The sequence below is a fragment of the Erpetoichthys calabaricus genome, chromosome 3 (assembly GCF_900747795.2).
Source record: "Erpetoichthys calabaricus chromosome 3, fErpCal1.3, whole genome shotgun sequence".
NCBI lineage: Eukaryota > Metazoa > Chordata > Cladistia > Polypteriformes > Polypteridae > Erpetoichthys > Erpetoichthys calabaricus.
The window spans coordinates 42,930,217-42,949,366 of NC_041396.2; the positions used below are offsets into that span (position 1 = coordinate 42,930,217).

The window sequence follows — 19,150 nt, forward strand, 5'->3', positions numbered from 1 at the left end:
AATAACATAAAACAACTTCTTACTTGTGTTGTGAGTTCTGAAAGAGCAGGGCCAGTTTACTGGAGACACCATAGATGGTGCTGATGTCAGGGGGCTGGTATGACTTTATAGAATCTTTGCTGGTCTCACTGGCTGATGCGTCCATCAGGGATTCCTCCAGGACCCCGAGCCGCTGAAGCCTGAAGAAAAAAAAAAAAAATTTTTTTACAGATAGTTTGCAGCTTTTCTTATGAAATCCCATAAGCAGCTGAGTGCTGTTTGAAGAGGAAATGCCTAAAGCAACAGTCGATGTATACTTGGGAACACAAGTCATGCCAGTCAGTCATTACACAATGGCCTCCAAGGTATTAAAATAAGCAAAAAAGATGAAGGAAAAAAAAAAAAACAGAAAAACATTTGTCGTAGTTATTTTTGGCTTGTTCTTTAAAAAAAAAATAAAAACCCACCCACAATATTTATAAAAACTCTATCTGACCTTAGTCTCTGATTTCCTGCTCTGGGTCTGACAAAACCTGCTGCTCCTCATTCTGTTCATTGTAAACACACATGGCTTACACTCATAAAAACGTTTAGCTCTGCATGGAGTGTGCTTAGCACTGTGAATAGCACATGGTCTTTGGCAAATCTGCCACATAGTTATTTAAGTAAAATCCAAGTATCAGAAAGAAAAAAAAAGCATAAGTAACTTACGGTAGCTCCAAAGCTTTTCTAACGTGTTTACAGACTCACTGTCCTAAGTAACGAGGAACCTAATTCATAAGTCACTAGCTGGAAATGTACAGATGTGGACAAATTTGTTGGTATTCCTCCACAAAAAATGAAGAACCAACATTTTTTATTCTGTTTTTAACATAAATCAGACTTTGCTTTAGAGTTTTGATTCAACAGAATATTTCAAATAATAACACAAATGAAAATAAATGGCATGGATAAAACTGATGGGACCCATAACCTAATATTTGGATGTATAACCTTTTATCAATAAATCTGTGCAAACAAGCAATTCCTGGAGATTTTCCTGAGCAAACTGCTCCAGCCGTGTCAGGTTTGAAGGGGGCCTTCTCCAGACTGTGGGTTTCAGTTCTTACCATAGATGTTCGATAGGATTCAAATCAGGGCTCATAGAATGCCACTTAACAATAGTCCCATGGTTTGTTTTTAGTCATTCTTGGGTGCTTTTAGTTGTGTACTTTTGTTAATTATCAGAATGTCTTGATAGTCTTGAGATTTCATTGTTCCCTGCGCAGGCTCGAGGCACCCAGTGCCAGACGCAGCAAAAAAGCCCCAAAACATAACCAAGCCTCGTCCATATTTCACAGTAAGTATGGTGTTTTTTTCTTTGAAAGATTAGCTATTTCATCTGTGGACACAGAGCTGATGTGAAAGCTCCTGCTTTGTCTCATCTGTTCAAAGGACATTCTCCCAGAAGCATTGTGGCTTGTCAATATGCATTTTAGCAAATTGCAGTCTGGCTTTTTCATGTTTTTCTTTCAACAGTGGAGCATTCCTCCGTTTTCTTCTATTGAGCTCAATGTCATTCAGAAAGAGGTAGATGGTGCAATCACACACTGATGGACCTTGACCTTGGAGCTTGAATGTTGCATCTCTTTTGAAGTTGTTCTTGGTTTTCTGTCTACCATTCTCACAAACTTCTGCCCATTCTAGGGTTGATTTTCCTCTTGTGGATGCGTCCAGGGAGGTTGGCTACAGTCCCATGGAACTTAAAAGTCTTAATATTTACAGCTGTTGTCACAGGAACATCAAGCTGCTTGGAGAGGGTCTTATAGCTTTGCCTTTAACAAGTTTGTCTATAACTTTCTCCCTGACCTCCTCAGACAACTCTTTCCTTTGCTTTCTTTGGTCCATGTTCAGTGAGGGACACACAATGAGATCTAACAGCAAAAGGCTGACTGACTGATTTCATGACTGGAGTCATGTATGACACTAATTAAGGAAAACAGTTGCTTGAGGAAAAAAAAAAATCACTCTAATCAAAATTATTTATGATCTTTTCTAGGGATACCAACAGAAGTATCTGGCCCTTTTAAAATATAAGCAATTCTTTTCTCTCTTTTCACACTTGCTTTGCTTCACTCGATGACATATCAAAGGCATGCAGGTATACAGGGGACAACTGCTTTTCATTTAGTTAGGAGGCATACAGCACATAAGAGTACCAACAAATGCGACCATTTCATCTGTACAACAAACACATGGATAACATTTCAATCACACATCAATTATCTAAGCCACTTATTCGGTTGGTTCACAGGGTAGCTGTGGCTCCATGGCATGAACAAAACCCACCAAGCACATTCTATTCACAAAATATTTTAAAAAATACAAACAAAACAGCAATCCCTGACCAACAAGTGAGCTACTGGTTTGCATGTGCTGGTACAGTTTTGTTGAGCTATTATTGTTTTGACAGTGCATCTGCTCAATCAAACTGTAAATTATAGCATGTCATTGAGTCAGCAGAAAGGATTGTGGACCTGAAACTGGACTCTGCTGAGGACCTGTATACAGTGCAGACCAGAAAACATGCATATTTAAAAAGTTTACACTCGCTCAGGTAACTGTCTGTTTCAGTTGTTACCAATACAGAAATGTTACCGTTTGCCAACTGTAAGAACTGCCAAACACACTGAGGTTCTATCCTACTGCTGTCACTCGCTAAATCTCGATTTTTTTTCCCCTATATATAAGGCTTACATGACACTGTATATTACTGGGCAGGAGTGAAATTCTGCATTGTCAAATTGTTTTATTTATTTGTGCAAGGTATTGCTGTTCTCTAGGACTGTAAATTCAGCAATGTTGGGATGGTGTCATGTATTGTGCTGTTAATTGTATTTACTGAAGTGTATGGATGTACAGTACCACCAAGAGAAATTCCAAGCAACTATGCTGCCTGGCAACAAAGTTTAATTAAATTCATATCTGCTTCTTTTAGAAGTACTGTACCATCAAAAGGTCTATGATGATAATTCACCAGACTAGCTTGTAACAATCCTGAACAGCACTGTATAATGCTAGAGCATCTAGTGCATCTCATCCAATTCAAAAGAGTTTAATGCCTTTAGCAAACACTGGTGAAGACTTCTGGTTATTAGGACAGAGTGTGTTTGTCATTAAGCAAATTGTGTGAACCTCACTTCTTTTTTCAGACAAATTGGCAAAATCTCCCTGAATAAATATCCCGGCATATTCCTGAAAATGAGCAGGTAACTAATATTGAAATCCATTATCAGCTGTATTATCCATGCATAATAAATATGTATGAAAATTACATAAAGTCTGACAGTAATTAAAAAAACATAGGGGATAAAACAGGTAAAAGGATGCAATGAAGAGGTGATGTATTTATTTATTTATTTAACTGAGGACCTGGATATGCAATTTTATGTCCTCTCTCCTGAATGTTCAAAGAACTATGTATTATTAAAACTCATTTCACTATGTTTGTTGGCCATTAGATGGAGCCGTACTACAAAGTAAAGGCCATCATTATTCTTATCAAGAGACCAAAGTCTATACCAGAGTGTGAGTTATACCTTGGCGTTTAAGGCTGCATACCTAACTATTTGGGTTCAGTGATGGAATTACAAGCTCAAAAAACAAAATAAAAAAGATCTGGACCACTTTGCCATTTCTAGAATTGATACTAATTTCAAATTACTTTTTTGGGAAAAAATGTCTTTTACTTCATCTCTCTGATATCAGCTGCATTTTTATGTTACAGTATCTTACAAAAGTGACTACACCCCTCACATTTTTGTAAATATTTTATTATATCTTTTCATGGGACAACACTGAAGATTAGGGATGGGAATTGAGAAGATTTTCACGATTCCGATTCCATTTTCGATTCTGTTTAACAATTCGATTCTTTATCGATTCTCCTATCGATTCTTATTTTTAAAAAAGGAGAACACACAGGTCGATTAACTTAGAACTTTGTTTTATATCTGATCTTTGAACAAGATAGAAATTTAGGAGTAGCATGACCTTACAAACCCAACAGTGAGATCTTAAGAGATCCACAGCCTACGGCTCCTCGATGGGGTGCCATGGGGTCCCCAGAAAAAAATGTGTAAATGTAAAATAATAATAAAATAAATATTCTTCTGTAGCAATAACAAAGTATAACATAAATTATTCTGTGGCAATTACACAAGAATGCCCAGTAACATTTACACTCTCCTTTTCAAAAGTATATATGAGCTGAGCACTCAAAAATAAAACTACATCAGCCAGCAACAAATACAATCAACTCAAGTCCAATGGAACTGTGCACAGTGCAATTCTGCAACCATCAACTATTTTGACAGCTACATCCATGTTGGCCGCATTATCAACAGTGGCTGCCACAACCTTGTCTTTGATACCATACTCCTCCAAGATCTCATCAGTCTCCTCTGCTATAGCTGTCCCTGTCTGTGCCTGGTACACTGGTTTGGTTTTGAGGACTTTTTCTTGAGCCTGGCCATTCCTGACATAATGCAGCGTTACTGTGAGGTAATGATCTTGACTAAAACTTGCCCATCCATCTGCAGTGATGGCTGCCTTCAACACATGTTTCAGCTTAGAAATGGAAACGGATGAAACATTTGGTAAGAGGAGAACACGCAAATTTGACATTCCCTGACTTAGCCCACAATTAAACACATTCACTTACCGAAAATCGGGGGCAAGCCTTTTACCACAAACTTAGTCACTGCTCGGTGACATTCGTCTATCCTGGCCTGTGTCATTTTACTTTTCCCCGCCTCTGTGAAAGGAGAAGCTACCGGTAGACTGCAGCGAGAACTGCCAGCATCTGAGACAGCCAGACTCTGTCTGTCTCTCTCGTCATGGTCATCTAAATGCAATGCACAATAATAGCAGGTTTTGCAATAAGGCAAATCGCGCTAACATAATATGCAATGTTAGTTGATTAGTTACCTGACGTATTAACAGGAGAGGACCTGCAAACGTTACCGCTGCTGCTGGGTTGAGATTCACTAGTCCGGAGCGGATCAAAAACACAACATTCATTTAAGGTTATCGCGTGTTTTGTGTGCAAATGCTTTTGCATATTTGTAGTGTTTCCTCCCTTTGATTAAATATCTACTTTGCAAGTATTGCAAGTTGCCCTGTTGTCATCCTTTCTCGTAAAGTATAACCAAACTTTTGAGCATTTGTGCCGCTTAGGCGCCATGTTTCCTGCTGGGTAAATGACGCTACGCAACGCGGTGACGTCATTCGAGGCGACTGGAATCAATAGGGGAATCGTTTGCAAAAATGGCAAGCAATTCCAAGGAATTGAAACAGTGGGAACCGGTTCTCAACAAGAACCGGTTTTCGATGCCCATCCCTACTGAAGATATGACACTTTGATACAATGTAGTCAGTGTACAGCTTGTATAACTGTGTAAATTTGCTGTCCCCTCAAAATAACTCAACACACAGCCATTAATGTCTAAACCACTGGCAACAAAAGTGAGTACACCCCCAAGTGAAAAATGTCCAAATTGTGCCCAATTAGCATTTTCCCTCCCCAGTGTCATGTGACTCATTAGTGTTACAAGGTCTCAGGTGTGAACGGGGAGCAGATGTGTTAAATTTGGTGTTATCGCTCTCATACTTTCTCATACTGGTCACTGGAAGTTCAACATGGCACCTCATGGCAAAGAACTCTCTGAGGATCTGAAAAAAAAGAATTGTTGCTCTACATAAAGATGGCCGTGGCTATAAGAAGATTGCCAACACCCTGAATCTGAGCTGCAGCACGGTGGCCAAGACCATACTGCGGTTTAACAGGACAGGTTCCACTCAGAACAGGCCTCGCCACGGTCGACCAAAGAAGTTGAGTGCATGTGCTCAGCGTCATATCCAGAGGTTGTCTTTTGAAAAGGGGTGGGGGTCAGCCTGTCAGTACTCAGACCATACGTCACACACTGCATCAAATTGGTCTGCATGGCTGTTGTCCCAGAAGGAAGCCTCTTCTAAAGATGATGCACAAGAAAGCCCGTAAACAGTTTGCTGAAGACAAGCAGACTAAGGACATGGATTACTGGAACTATGTCCTGTGGTCTGATGAGATCAAGATAGACTTATTTGGTTCAGATGGTGTCAAGTGTGTGTGGTGGCAACCAGGTGAGGAGTACAAAGACAAGTGTGTCTTGCCTACAGTCAAGCATGGTGGTGGGAGTGTCATGGTTTGGGGCTGCAGAAGTGCTGCCGGCACTGGGGAGCTACAGTTCATTGAAGGAACCATGAATGCCAACATGTACTGTGACATACTGAAGCAGAACATGATCCCCTCCCTTCGGAAACTAGGCCGCTGTGCAGTATTACAACATGATAACGACCCCAAACACACCTCCAAGACGACCACTGCCTTGCCAAAGAAACTGAGGGTAAAGGTGCTGGACTGGCCAAGCATGTCTCCAGACCTAAACCCTATTGAGAATCTGTGGGGCATCCTCAAACGGAAGGTGGAGGAGTGCAAGGTCTCTTAACATCCACCAGCTCCGTGATGTCGTCATGGAGGAGTGGAAGAGGATTCCAGTGGCAACCTGTGAAGCTCTAGTGAACTCCATGCCCAAGAGAGTTAAGGCAGTGCTGGAACATAATGGTGGCCACACAAAATATTGACACTTTGGGCACAATTTGGACATTTTTCACTTAAGGGTGTACTCACTTTTGCTGCCAGTGGTTTAGATATTAATGGCTGTGTGTTGAGTTATTTTGAGGGGACAGCAAATTTACACTGTTATACAAGCTGTACACTGACTACTTTACATTGTATCAAAGTGTCAGATCTTCAGTGTTGGCCCATGAAAAGATATAATAAAATATTTCCATAAATGTGAGGGGTGTACTCACTTTTGTGAGATACTGTATATAATGCTGTGGTCCTTACTGGGTTTTTATTTTTCAAAAAGCAGTTAGACATTGTGTTTTGTATTAATCTACGCTCAGTTAAATGTACAGCCTTTACGTCCATTGTTGATGATCAGTGATGAGTTATACTGCTTATCTCCACTGCTGGCGTTTAATTTCAGTACATTCTGCAGTCATAACAGAATCAGCCTGAGCCAATGGGTACACGTTATACTGGACAGGCTCAACTGGACCAAAAACACAATTTTACCAAAACTGGCTTCTAAGTGTGCATGCTTTTAAACCTGAAAAATCTAGTTTATGATTGGCCTGCCTCTGCATTACCTGTAGTTTCTATTGTACCCTTATTGTTAAATTTAAGTTTATAAAAAATATATTTAAAATTGATAATTAAAATCTAGACAACCCTCCCTAAATTTTAAACCAATTACCTTTATTAAGGGGTGCTCAGTCCCTCCCCTCTTTTTCCTGATATTTCATACCATTAGCTACATTTTAATTGAATCATATACAAAATGGTGAAGGTCAATCCATCCGAGACACCTCAGAGGATAGATAATTTATTGACTTTACAACTTCAAATAGCAGTCATCTTAAAACTGCTTTGCGTACAGCAGGTGTGTCAAATGCAGGCTGAATGTTTGCAGGTTTTCATTACAGCCCTTTTCTTCTTACTACTATAAACAGAACATACAGTAATTATTTTGCCTTTATTAGGTACAGAATTCTTAAATTGTTTTTTTCCTCAAGTTGTAACCGAAGAACATTGAGAAGCAAAATGAGCCAGTTTACTTTTTTTAGTTATATGTGTGCGTCGCTTATTTCTGTAACTATTGCATGCTTCAGTTGAGGTATTTGTTAATTCATATAAATGCCCAGAGCTCTTCCCCAGTGAAAATGATTATTTAAAAATAACAGAACTGAATACAACTTTGCCCTATTTAGCATCTTTCAGAGTAAGTACACCCACTCCTTCCCACTCAATGTTTCCTTGTTTTCTTAATCTTTCCTTAAAGTGTAGGTTTCCAAGAGTCACACCTCAACTTGACTCTTGCATTACCGATGTATATCTGATGACTGTCGATATTCAGGGAAAATGGCATGCTAATTCTCGTGGGACTGTGCAGGTGCCATACCAGTAGATGACAAATAATCCTATCATCTGCCGGGATTAATCTCCTCCCACATTATACAAAAACAGTGAGTACTCACTCCTGGTGCCGCCAATCCACCTCCACAATGCTTTCCACACCCTTTGTTAGCTCCTTCACTTGGATCAAGCTGTGCTGCTTCTGCATACATTGAAGAAACTTCGAGAGCTGTAGGGAGGTGTCCAGAGATAATAAACACACATATATATATATATATATATATATATATAATTTATTACACACACAAAATATATATTATACCTGTATATATTTTTAGCAATCCATTCTTAATTACACTGCATTTTACATTAAAAAAATTCTGATGCTCCCAAAATTAAATGTTTTCCTGGTTTCTTAAATAATTTAAGTGCAAGTAGACTTGCACCTGTACAACTACACTATCTTTGTTTAAAACCTTTCTCAGTATTCAAGATGAATGCTTCCTTATAGCAACAACGTATTCCTCTTTGAAGTGAATTTCAATTTTCACACATCACCATAACACAGTGGAATTCTTTCTTACGACTTGTAAATTACAGCTGCTCATGCAGTTTTTGGTTCATCTGCAACAGAAAGCTCTCCACCAAGCAGACAGGTTACCTTTTTGTAACTTGATTTCTTGACATCTAATTGTTTTCCACTTGGACTGAAAAAAAAAACAGAAAAAAACCCCACTAATCTTAGCATTCATTATACAAAAAAATGGTATCAAAATTCTCGAGTTAAAACTAGAATTACATAAAGGCAGGAGGAGCACACGGTGTCATGAAGACCCTACCAGCAGGAAACCATGTGATTGCGCAGGAAGGTGCTTGTCAGTAGAGGGAGCTCTGACTTCTTTACTTTACTTTTCAGAGCATGAAGGAAACACTGGAACAATAATTCATCCATCTGCTCTGTTATATAAAGAAAAGAAAAAAAAAGGGTAAATTCACTTCAACTGCTTGACCCTCCCAGACTTCATAGGCTGTTGACTCTCTGCACTCTTTCCCAATTTCAGGCCTGACCCTTACATTTCACACATCTGCCCAATTTCCATTCTGTAGCCAGACCTGGGACTCTTCCACTCTCTGATCTGACCCTTCTTGAGAAATCTCAGGCCTGAGACTTGATTAGTGTGGGGCCAGAACTTCTCATATCTTTTTGACCTTTGTGTTGCAATTCTCCCAGATGTTGATGGTCTCCATTCCATTATGCCGTCTAATCCTTTGGAATCTCTAAGCTCTGCACATTTTCTGTTCTTTGATCTGACCAACCTCTTTTTAACATATTTTCAACTGAGATCTGAAACTCTCAGATTTCCTAGACCTTTGCCAATTACACACTGTGGCCAAAATTTTAAAGATTGTGCTGACCCCAGTCCTTAACTCCTTTTGGCCGGACACTCACAGATCTTGCAGGCATGTGACAAGCTCATTCTGTGGTATGACTTGATTTTACGCTTCCTTTCAGTTTTCTAGTAGAGGAACGCTCCACGCAAAAAAAATAATTTCTGTATGTTACACCCCCCCGTGTTGTGTGTAGTGATGGCCAAAAAAAAAAAAAAAAACGTTTAGTCTCACGTTTTCATTGAGAATGGAGTAAAGGAGAAAATCCTCACATGCACAACAGTGAAAAAGGGCTGAAATTAAATCAACAAATCAGTGCTGAGAAGACATGTCCACTTCTCAATACCCTAACCATCTTAGTTCTTCTGAATTTAATGAACACTTATATCTTGTTTACATCTACGAAGTCTACATCAAGGAAGGTCTTTTTAATAATAAATATGAGCTATGCAGCATAGGCGACCTAAAAGTGAGAGTGATCAGAGTATGGAGAAAGTTGAAGCTCCCAGGTCTGATTATCTTCACTTAGTGTTCTAGTTTTCTTAGATTTCTCTCTCTCTCTCTCACTTGTTTTAGTATGAGGTTTTCACCTCTTAAATTCATAATATAACGTCCACTCTACAGATTACTACATCGTTTTAGACCTGATTAGAGTTTACTACTCTAGTGTCACATTCTCTGATCTCTCTTTTCTGGAAGCACAAGATATAATCTCTCCCACTCAATCACACTCAATTTTTATTTAGTAACTGTAGTCTCTCAGATCCTTCAGAGTTCTGCGTTTTTCACACTGTAGTTAAGTCATGCCAGTTTTTTTAGGCCTGAGCATTCTACTGACATAGCTCAAACATCTCTAATTTCACAAGGCTAAAATGGTTTCTACCCTCATGGTGGACTGGACCTTTAAAATTTTCATATTAGAAAGGCCTAGGGCAGAACAATGATTAATGCTGCTGCTTCACAGATTTAGTGTCCAAGTTTCTCCCATCCTCGACATGTATTTTTTGTAGAAGTAACTAAGGTTCCCCTGAACATAACAAGGATGAGCAGGTTACGTTTTGTGGTAACTCTAAAGTGTGAGCGCAGGTGCATAATTGAGTGTGCTCTGTAAAGTACGGGCACCCCACAATCCAGAGCTGGTTTCTGCTTGAGCCTGATGTTGCCATATCTACCTTTGCCGTGATGAAATTCCATATTGGAATATGCATTTTGAAAGTGAACACATGAAAACGTTTGAGGCATAAAAGGAAACAATATACTAGACATAACAACAGAGAAACCTGAAACACTACATATCAATGCTTGAAAATAGTATTACATTCTGTACAGTCTGCTCTAACAATGACTGGCATACAATATTCTGGACAAGCAACATCACTTGCACTGGGCAGGTATTTCTGATAATAGAGTTACTTTCTCTTCTGTAAATATAAAGTACACTGACAATTACCTTGTGGAGACTGTTCTTCGTCACAGCAGTGGCCATCTTCCAAAGTGTCTCCATCCCCTGTTTCTTTACTCTCAGTACTATCAACAGATAATTGCACTTCCTGTAGATTACTGGTGATGGGCTCCAGATTGAGATCTCCCTCAGAATTTAAACATGGCTCTTCAGCCTCATTGTCACTCTCTCCTGAATTATCATCTTCTTCAGGGGACACAGGAACTAATGGGGTGAGCTCAGGAGGACTAGATTTGTCTCCAAATGCCCTAGGAATGAAAGTAATTAAGAAATTATTATATACTGTATACATGAATAAAGAAATGTATTCAATTAATCTATCCCCAGGCTTTAATTAATCTATTCATCAGGATTACCAAAGCTGGTCTGTGTAGGTATGGAAAACCAAGAATCCTTTTCCTTTCATTCCTGCCTGCATCATATCAGCAGTGGACATGGTGGCAGTTCCAACCGCATGAGGTGCTCTGAAATAAAATTTGTGTATTAAATAATTTCTCTCACAGAAAAATTAATGTAAAGCTTTAAAAAATATAAAGCAGAAAAACTGAGTATATTTGTACTATATCACCAATACTCTGAGGCTGTCACCAACTGTTCAAAAGGTGAATGTAAGGGCGGAGTGGTGGCTCTGAGGCTAAGGATCTGTGCGGATATCCAGAAGGTTGCCGGTTTGAATCCCTGTCACTGCCAAAAGAGATCCTACACTGCTGGGCTCTTGAGCAAGACCCTTAACCTGTAATTGCTCCAGGGGCGCTGTACAGACCTCAGAATGTGCGTCTTGGGAATTGCAGATCTGACATTGTGGTCAGCAACACAGGAGTGCCGCAGGGGACTGTACTTTCTCCGGTCCTGTTCAGCCTATATACATCGGACTTCCAATATAACTCGGAGTCCTGCCACGTGCAAAAGTTTGCTGACGACACTGCTATCGTGGGCTGCATCAGGAGTGGGCAGGAGGAGGAGTATAGAAACCTCATCAAGGACTTTGTTAAATGATGTGACTTAAACCACCTACAACTGAACACCAGCAAAACCAAGGAACTGGTGGTGGATTTTAGGAGACCCAGGCCCCTCATGGACCCCGTGATCATCAGAGGTGACTGTGTGCAGAGGGTGCAGACCTATAAATACCTGGGAGTGCAGCTGGACGATAAATTGGACTGGACTGCCAATACTGATTATCTGTGCAAGAAAGGACAGAGCCGCCTGTACTTCCTTAGAAGACTGGCATCCTTCAACATCTGCAGTAAGATGCTGCAGATGTTCTATCAGATGGTTGTGGCGAGTGCCCTCTTCTACGCAGTGGTGTGCTGGGGAGGCAGCATTAAGAAGAAGGATGCCTCACGCCTGGACAAACTGGTGAGGAAGGCAGGCTCTATTGTTGGCATAGAGCTGGACGGTTTGACATCCGTAGCAGAGCAACGGGCACTCAGCAGGCTCCTATCAATTATGGAGAATCCACTACATCCATTAAACAGTGTCATCTCCAGACAGAGGAGCAGTTTCAGTGACAGACTGCTGTCACTGTCCCTGCTCCACTGACAGACTGAGAAGATCATTCCTCCCCCAAACTATGCGACTCTTCAATTCCACCAGAGGGGGTAAACGTTGAACATTATTCAAGTTATTGTCTGTTTTTTACCTGCATTTTTTATTACTCTTTAATTTAATATTTTTTGCTGCTGGAGTATGTGAATTTCCCCCTGGGATTAATAAAGTATCTATCTATCTACAATGGCTGAGCCTGCGCTCTGACCCCAAGGGGTATGCAAAAACTAACAAAGTCCTAATACAAGAAATTGTACAAGGCGAAATAAAGAAAAAAAAAAAAAAAAAAAAAAAAAAAAACAACTTCATACCTGTTTTTCACCACATTAATGGAACAACCATCTCCTGCCTTTACTTCAGGAAGGCCACAAGGGGGCACCACAACACCTGGCAACATCAAATCTGAAATAAAGTTAACATAAAACCTTGTAAGCCCTACCATTGTCAGGGATAATGCAACACCTCAGATAGTGCTAGTGACTACTCACTTCACTTGTATTTACAGTCCTTTCTTGTATTATTTATTTGATTCTCAACAAATAGCAAGTCAGTGACCAAGGGAAGCACTGGCTGAAATGAGCACCCTGTTAGTGTTATGTCATTATCAGAAAAGTTCAAAAACCAACATGACTCATTATCACCAGTGAAGGATGTCCAGAGAGTCAATGATGGAGCCTTTCTTGCCACTGGAAACACTTTTTGGCTTCAATAACATCCAATTGGATTTTCCAGGTTACCTTGCAAACAAGTGCCATTAAGCAAATAGCACATTACAGGACTTCTAGTCGGGGAGATGTGAAACTTGATGACTGCAGTTTCTGATCTTGTCACCCGAGAACATCAGATTACATAAATTGTAATCCCAGGGCAAAACAAATCTGTTACAAACTTTCCAAATCAATTTCACATTTCCAAAATATCGCAAGCTTAATCCTTTTTCCTGAAAGCCAGTAACATGCTGTTTAAAAGAACCGGTGCTGCACATATGCTACTCTGATGCAGCTAGTTCAGCTGCAATCTCCACCATTTTTCCCCCCATTCTGTCATGCTAACATGAGGTATCAGCCAAATGAGACATCTGTTTGCAAGGTCCAAAACACCCATATTCCATATTCTCCCACAGCTGCTTCAGATGCATTGTACTCCCCATGAGCACTCCCTAGTTGTCACTCTTGTGTATATACAAGTGCACCACTACCACTGAAGACAAAAACAGGGCAGGGCACAGACTTGGTCCGAGTTGCTAGGGATATTCTGGCAGATACTGGAACAACTCACTAAGATGATGAAAATCACTTAAAAAATCGTGCAGTGCGACAGGGGGCTTTACTCACCTCCTGTAACGTCAAGACAGTGAACTACATTTACTGGATATCTATTGGGCTAATGATCGCATACAAAGCACTTTACCAATCACAAGAATGAATTAAAAGTGTTCCTACAGTTTAAAAACTCGCTTTACTTACACTCAAGTGACTCACTCAGGGTCATACAAGTTGAATGAAACAGTAATTACACTTGTAATGAGCATATTGATTATGCAGACTTATTACTTATTGAGTATGCAGACTTTTTTAAGCATCTTTTAATTTTTACTGCATTTCCCTTTCAAGTTTATATTTATTCAACTTTCTGACCCTTTTATGAATGTCATCTGACAAAAGGCTGTAAACGGGTTTCAAATTCAACTTGCAACAAAATACAAGTGACAGATGTGGCATCTTAATGGTTGTTGGAAAATTGTCACAGTACAGAAAATTGTTTCAAAGAAAAAAAAAAAACTGAAGGGTTGTTCTCATCCTCATCTTTTCCGTTTACTTACCTTGCTGGAAAACCCCTTACTCTGGGTAACGTCTGTTAATAGTCACAGCAAGAACACCTTACAATGGTGGCAACAGGAATGCATAACTATCATTTCCTTGATAGATGCAGAGCTGAGCAAACAATTAGACTTGAATCTTGTGGTCTCACACAGCATTCTCAGAAGTCCCAGGTCACTATTATTAGTGGTTGATCTGTGAGCTAAGTAAGTAACCATCTTGTTTTAGTCCTGTTTGCCTATCAGAGGAAGGCCTGACATCAGAATGTGTAATTACATTACAATGGAAGTGAGGAGCTTTGATTACAGTTAGAAAGCAAATTGAAAGTACAGTACTGTGCAAAAGTTTTAGGCAGGTGTGAAAAAAATGTGTAAACAAAGAATGCTTTCAGAAATATAAATAATGATTGCTTATTGCTATCAATTTACAAAATGAAAAGTGAGCAAACAAAAGTAAAATCTAAATCAAATCAATATTTGGTGTTACTACCTTTTGCATTCAAACGAGCATCAATTCTTATAGGTACACTTGCACAAAGTCAGGGATTTCGTAGGATTCTAGTCAGGTGTGTGATCAACCAATTATACCAAACAGGTGCTAATGATCATCAATGTCACACGTAGGTTGAAACACAGTCATTGACTGAAACAGAAACAGCTGTGTAGGAGGCTTAAAACTGGGTGAGGAACAGCCAGACTCTGCTACCAAGGTGAGGTTGTGGAAGACAGTTTCATGTCATGGCCAGATTGAGCACAGCAACAAGACACAAGGTAGTTATACTGCATCAGCAAGGTCTCTCCCAGACAAAGATTTCAAAGCAGACTGGGGTTTCAAGATGTGCTGTTCAAGCTCTTTTGAAGAAACATAAAGAAATGGGCAACGTTGAGGATCGTAGACGCAGTGGTCAGCCAAGGAAACTTAGTACAGCAGATGAAAGACACATCAAGTTTATTACCCTTCGAAATCGGAAGATGTCCAGCAGTGCCATCAGCTCAGAACTGGCAGAAACCAGTGGGACCCAGGTACAGTAATCCCTCGCTATATCGCGCTTCGCCTTTCGCGGCTTCACTCCATCGCAGATTTTATATGTAAGCATATTTAAATATATATCGCGGATTTTTCGCTGCTTCGCGGGTTTCTGTGGACAATAGGTCTTTTAATTTCTGGTACATGCTTCCTCAGTTGGTTTGCCCAGTTGATTTCATACAAGGGACGCTATTGGCAGATGGCTGAGAAGCTACCCAGCTTACTATTCTCTTTCTCTTGCGCTGACTTTCTCTGATCCTGACGTAGGGGGATTGAGCAGGGGGGCTGTTCACACACCTAGACGATACGGACGCTCGTCAAAAATGCTGAAAGATTATCTTCACGTTGCTATCTTTTGTGCAGCTGTGCTTTGCATACTTAAAAGCTCGAAGGGCACGTATTGATTTTTGCTTGAAAAACAAACTCTGTCTCTCTCTCTCTCTCTCTCTCTTTCTCTGCTCCTGACGGAGGGGGTGTGAGCTGCCGCCTTCAACAGCTTTGTGCCGCGGTGCTTCACATACTTAAAAGCCAAACAGCCCTATTGATTTGTTTCCTTTTCTCAATCTCTGTGACATGATCTGCTCTTGACACACTCCTTTGAAGAGGAAGATATGTTTGCATTCTTTTAATTGTGAGACAGAACTGTCATCTCTGTCTTGTCATGGAGCACAGTTTAAACTTTTGAAAAAGAGACAAATGTTTGTTTGCAGTGTTTGAATAACGTTCCTGTCTCTCTACAACCTCCTGTGTTTCTGCGCAAATCTGTGACCCAAGCATGACGATATAAAAATAACCATAAAAACATATGGTTTCTACTTCACGGATTTTCTTATTTCGCGGGTGGCTCTGGAACGCAACCCCCGCGATGGAGGAGTGATTACTGTACACCCATCTACTGTCCGGAGAAGTCTGGCCAGAAGTGGTCTTCATGGAAGAGTTGCAGCCAAAAAGCCATACCTCCGACGTAGAAACAAGGCCAAGCGACTCAAGTATGCACGAAAACATAGGAACTGGGGTGCAGAAAAATGGCAGCAAGTGCTCTGGACTGAGGAGTCAAAATTTGAAATATTTGGCTGTAGCAGAAGGCAGTTTGTTCGTCGAAGGGCTTGAGAGCGGTACAATAATGAGTGTCTGCAGGCAACAGTGAAGCATGGTGGAGGTTCCTTGAACGTTTGGGGCTGCATTTCTGCAAATGGAGTTGCAGATTTGGTCAGGATTAATGGTGTTCTCAATGCTGAGAAATACAGGCAGATACTTATCCATCATGCAATACCATCAGGGAGGCATATGATTGGCCCCAAATTTATTCTGCAGCAGGACAATGACCCCAAACATACAGCCAAAGTCATTAAGAGCTATCTTCAGCGTAAAGAAGAACAAGAAGTCCTGGAAGTGATGGTATGGCCCCCACAGAGCCCTGATCTCAACATCATCGAGTGTGTCTGGGATTACATGAAGAGACAGAAGGATGTGAGAGCCTACATCCACAGAAGATCTGTGGTTAGTTCTCCAAGATGTTTGGAACAACCTACCAGCCGAGTTCCTTCAAAAACTGTGTGCAAGAGTACCTAGAAGAATTGATGCTGTTTTGAAGGCAAAGGGTGGTCACACCAAATATTGATTTGATTTAGATTTCTCTTTTGTTCATTCATTGCATTTTGTTGATTGATGAAAATAAATGATTAACACTTCCATTTTTGAAAACATTCGTTTACAGCATTTTTTCACACCTGCCTAAAACTTTTACACAGTACTGTATATCCAATGATTTTTTTTTTTTTTTTTTTTTTTAAACACATGGCCTTATCAAGTATTGATCTTCATTTAAACAGCATCTTAATAAAGATGATATGATTGCAAAGCTAAACAATAAAAAATTTGACTTAATTTATTCATTGAAAAACTAACAGATGCCATTTCTTTCTTTGGAAAAATTAAGACGACCTTTGGCTATAACAGCTGGTATTGCCTCCTCAATTAGGGGTTTTCCATAATGTCTACCAGTCTCTGACATTGACTAGAAGGTTTTTGCTTCTGCTCCATGCAGAATTCTTTGATCTTTGAGAATTTTTGGCCTTCTTGCATGCAAATCCCACCAGAGCATCTCCAAAAGATTCAAATCTGGGCTTTGACATGATCAATCCAGAATCCTCCATTTCGTTCTTTCAATCATTCCTTGGTGGATTTAAGGGTATCTTTAGCATCATTGTCATGATGAATGATCCACTTTCTATTGAGCTTCAATCTTCTGCCAGATGGTCTCACGTTATTCTCAAGCACCCTCTGGTACGATGAAGTATTCACAGTGGATTCTATGAAGGTCAGCGGCCCAAAGCCTAATGTAGCCAAATGTTACAGTCCCAAACTGTAACATTTCCAGCACCATGCTTTACAGATGGCATCAGGTTATTCTTGACAAAAGGGGTCTTTGGTTTTCAATAAACAGGTCTTCTAATACTGTGGTCAAATAACTTCCTTTGTTTAATCTGTCCAGTGTACATTGTCCATAAGTCCTGGTATTTGCCTAGCTGTTCAAGGGAAAAAATGTCATTTTGCTTGTCCTTAAGTTCTGGCTTGACAGTAAAGGTTTCTTCCTGGCACACATCCTATGTAGAACTAATTTCCCATCGGGATTAATAAAGTATCTATCTATCTATCTAATTTGTGCAACCTTTTTGGAAAAGTAGACTCATGTACTTTGTCATCAACAGTGTCAAGAGTTACCTGTAGGTCCTGAGATAAAATTCTGGGGTTCTTAGAGACTTCTTTAGGTATCTTGCATTCTGCTCATGGGTTGAACTTGATGGGATGGACTGGTCTGGACAAGATGGCTGCTGTTTGAAATCACCACATGTAAATGGTCTTCTGGACAATAGAATGGTTTCTTTCCAATTGTTCAGAATTTTTTTTTTTTTTTTTTTTTTTTTTTTTTTTTAATTCCTCTCCAGACTCATAGGCATTTACAACACGCTTTCTGAAGACCTCAGAGACCTCTTTTGATTTCAACATGGTGATAACACACACTTCAACAACAAAGAGCAAACCAACCTCAATGTCTGAATTTTAAATTAGACAGGTTCAAATAAGATCCTCCCTAGTGACGTTATAAGCATTTGTATCCGACCTGGAGTATAATTTTATATAATTTTAGGTATTTGAGGTAGGGCTAGGTGTGCGTGTGTTTTTTTTTTTTTTTTTGATAAAATCATTTAATTCAAATTAATGCGTTAAAGCAATACTCAAATACAAAAATCTATTTTTTAAGTACCAAAAGGTACAGTTAAACAGTAAAGCAAACACCTTAGTTTGATCAACTAGTCACATGTCCATCCATCCATTTTCCAACCCGCTGAATCCAAACACAGGGTCACAGGGGTCTGCTGGAGCCAATCCCAGCCAAGACAGGGCACAAGGCAGGAACCAATCCCGGGCAGAGTGCCAACCCACCGCAGGACACTGGTCACATGTGTATAGTTAAAACATATTAGTGCAAATAATATGACAAGTGTGTCGCTTCTCTGATGAATGAGCTTGATGGAAGAATATGTCCAAGCTGGCATTGTGCCTTTTTACCCTTCTGTGAGTGGCTAGGCCACAAAGGGAGAGAAGAGCAAGCAGGCGGTCTGTAACGAGTGGTCGGAGGGCTATCAGAGCATGCTAGGAAGGCAGGTCACTGGCTGGCTGATGTGCCAGCAACCTAAAGTTATTGTTGAAAAGAAAAACACAAACAAAAACACCACAGAAACAAAAACACAAACTGTCCTGCAGGAAGCTATAGGGCTGCAAAAAAACTGTTGTAAGGAAAACTGCATAAGGTTAGCTGCAGTTAAGTGATGTGAAAGGCATGTAGGGGCCACGGAGAAAAAGAACAAGGGCTGCAAATATAAAAACAAATTACAAAAAGTACAGAAAAGTCTACAAAGT

At 40.0% G+C, this 19,150-nt stretch overlaps 1 protein-coding gene across 1 annotated transcript in view; it reads right to left on the reverse strand.

Annotated features, from left to right (window-relative positions):
* eif2d (eukaryotic translation initiation factor 2D) overlaps positions 1–19,150 on the reverse strand; it is a 54,973-nt gene that overhangs the window by 20,337 nt on the left and 15,486 nt on the right. The window contains exons 4-10 of the mRNA XM_028796699.2: positions 12,692–12,782; positions 11,189–11,296; positions 10,821–11,080; positions 8,821–8,938; positions 8,643–8,688; positions 8,104–8,210; positions 24–179 (exon numbers count right to left, since the gene is read on the reverse strand). Coding sequence (XP_028652532.1) covers positions 24–179; positions 8,104–8,210; positions 8,643–8,688; positions 8,821–8,938; positions 10,821–11,080; positions 11,189–11,296; positions 12,692–12,782 — 886 coding nt within the window. The remainder of the gene's footprint in view (positions 1–23; positions 180–8,103; positions 8,211–8,642; positions 8,689–8,820; positions 8,939–10,820; positions 11,081–11,188; positions 11,297–12,691; positions 12,783–19,150) is intronic.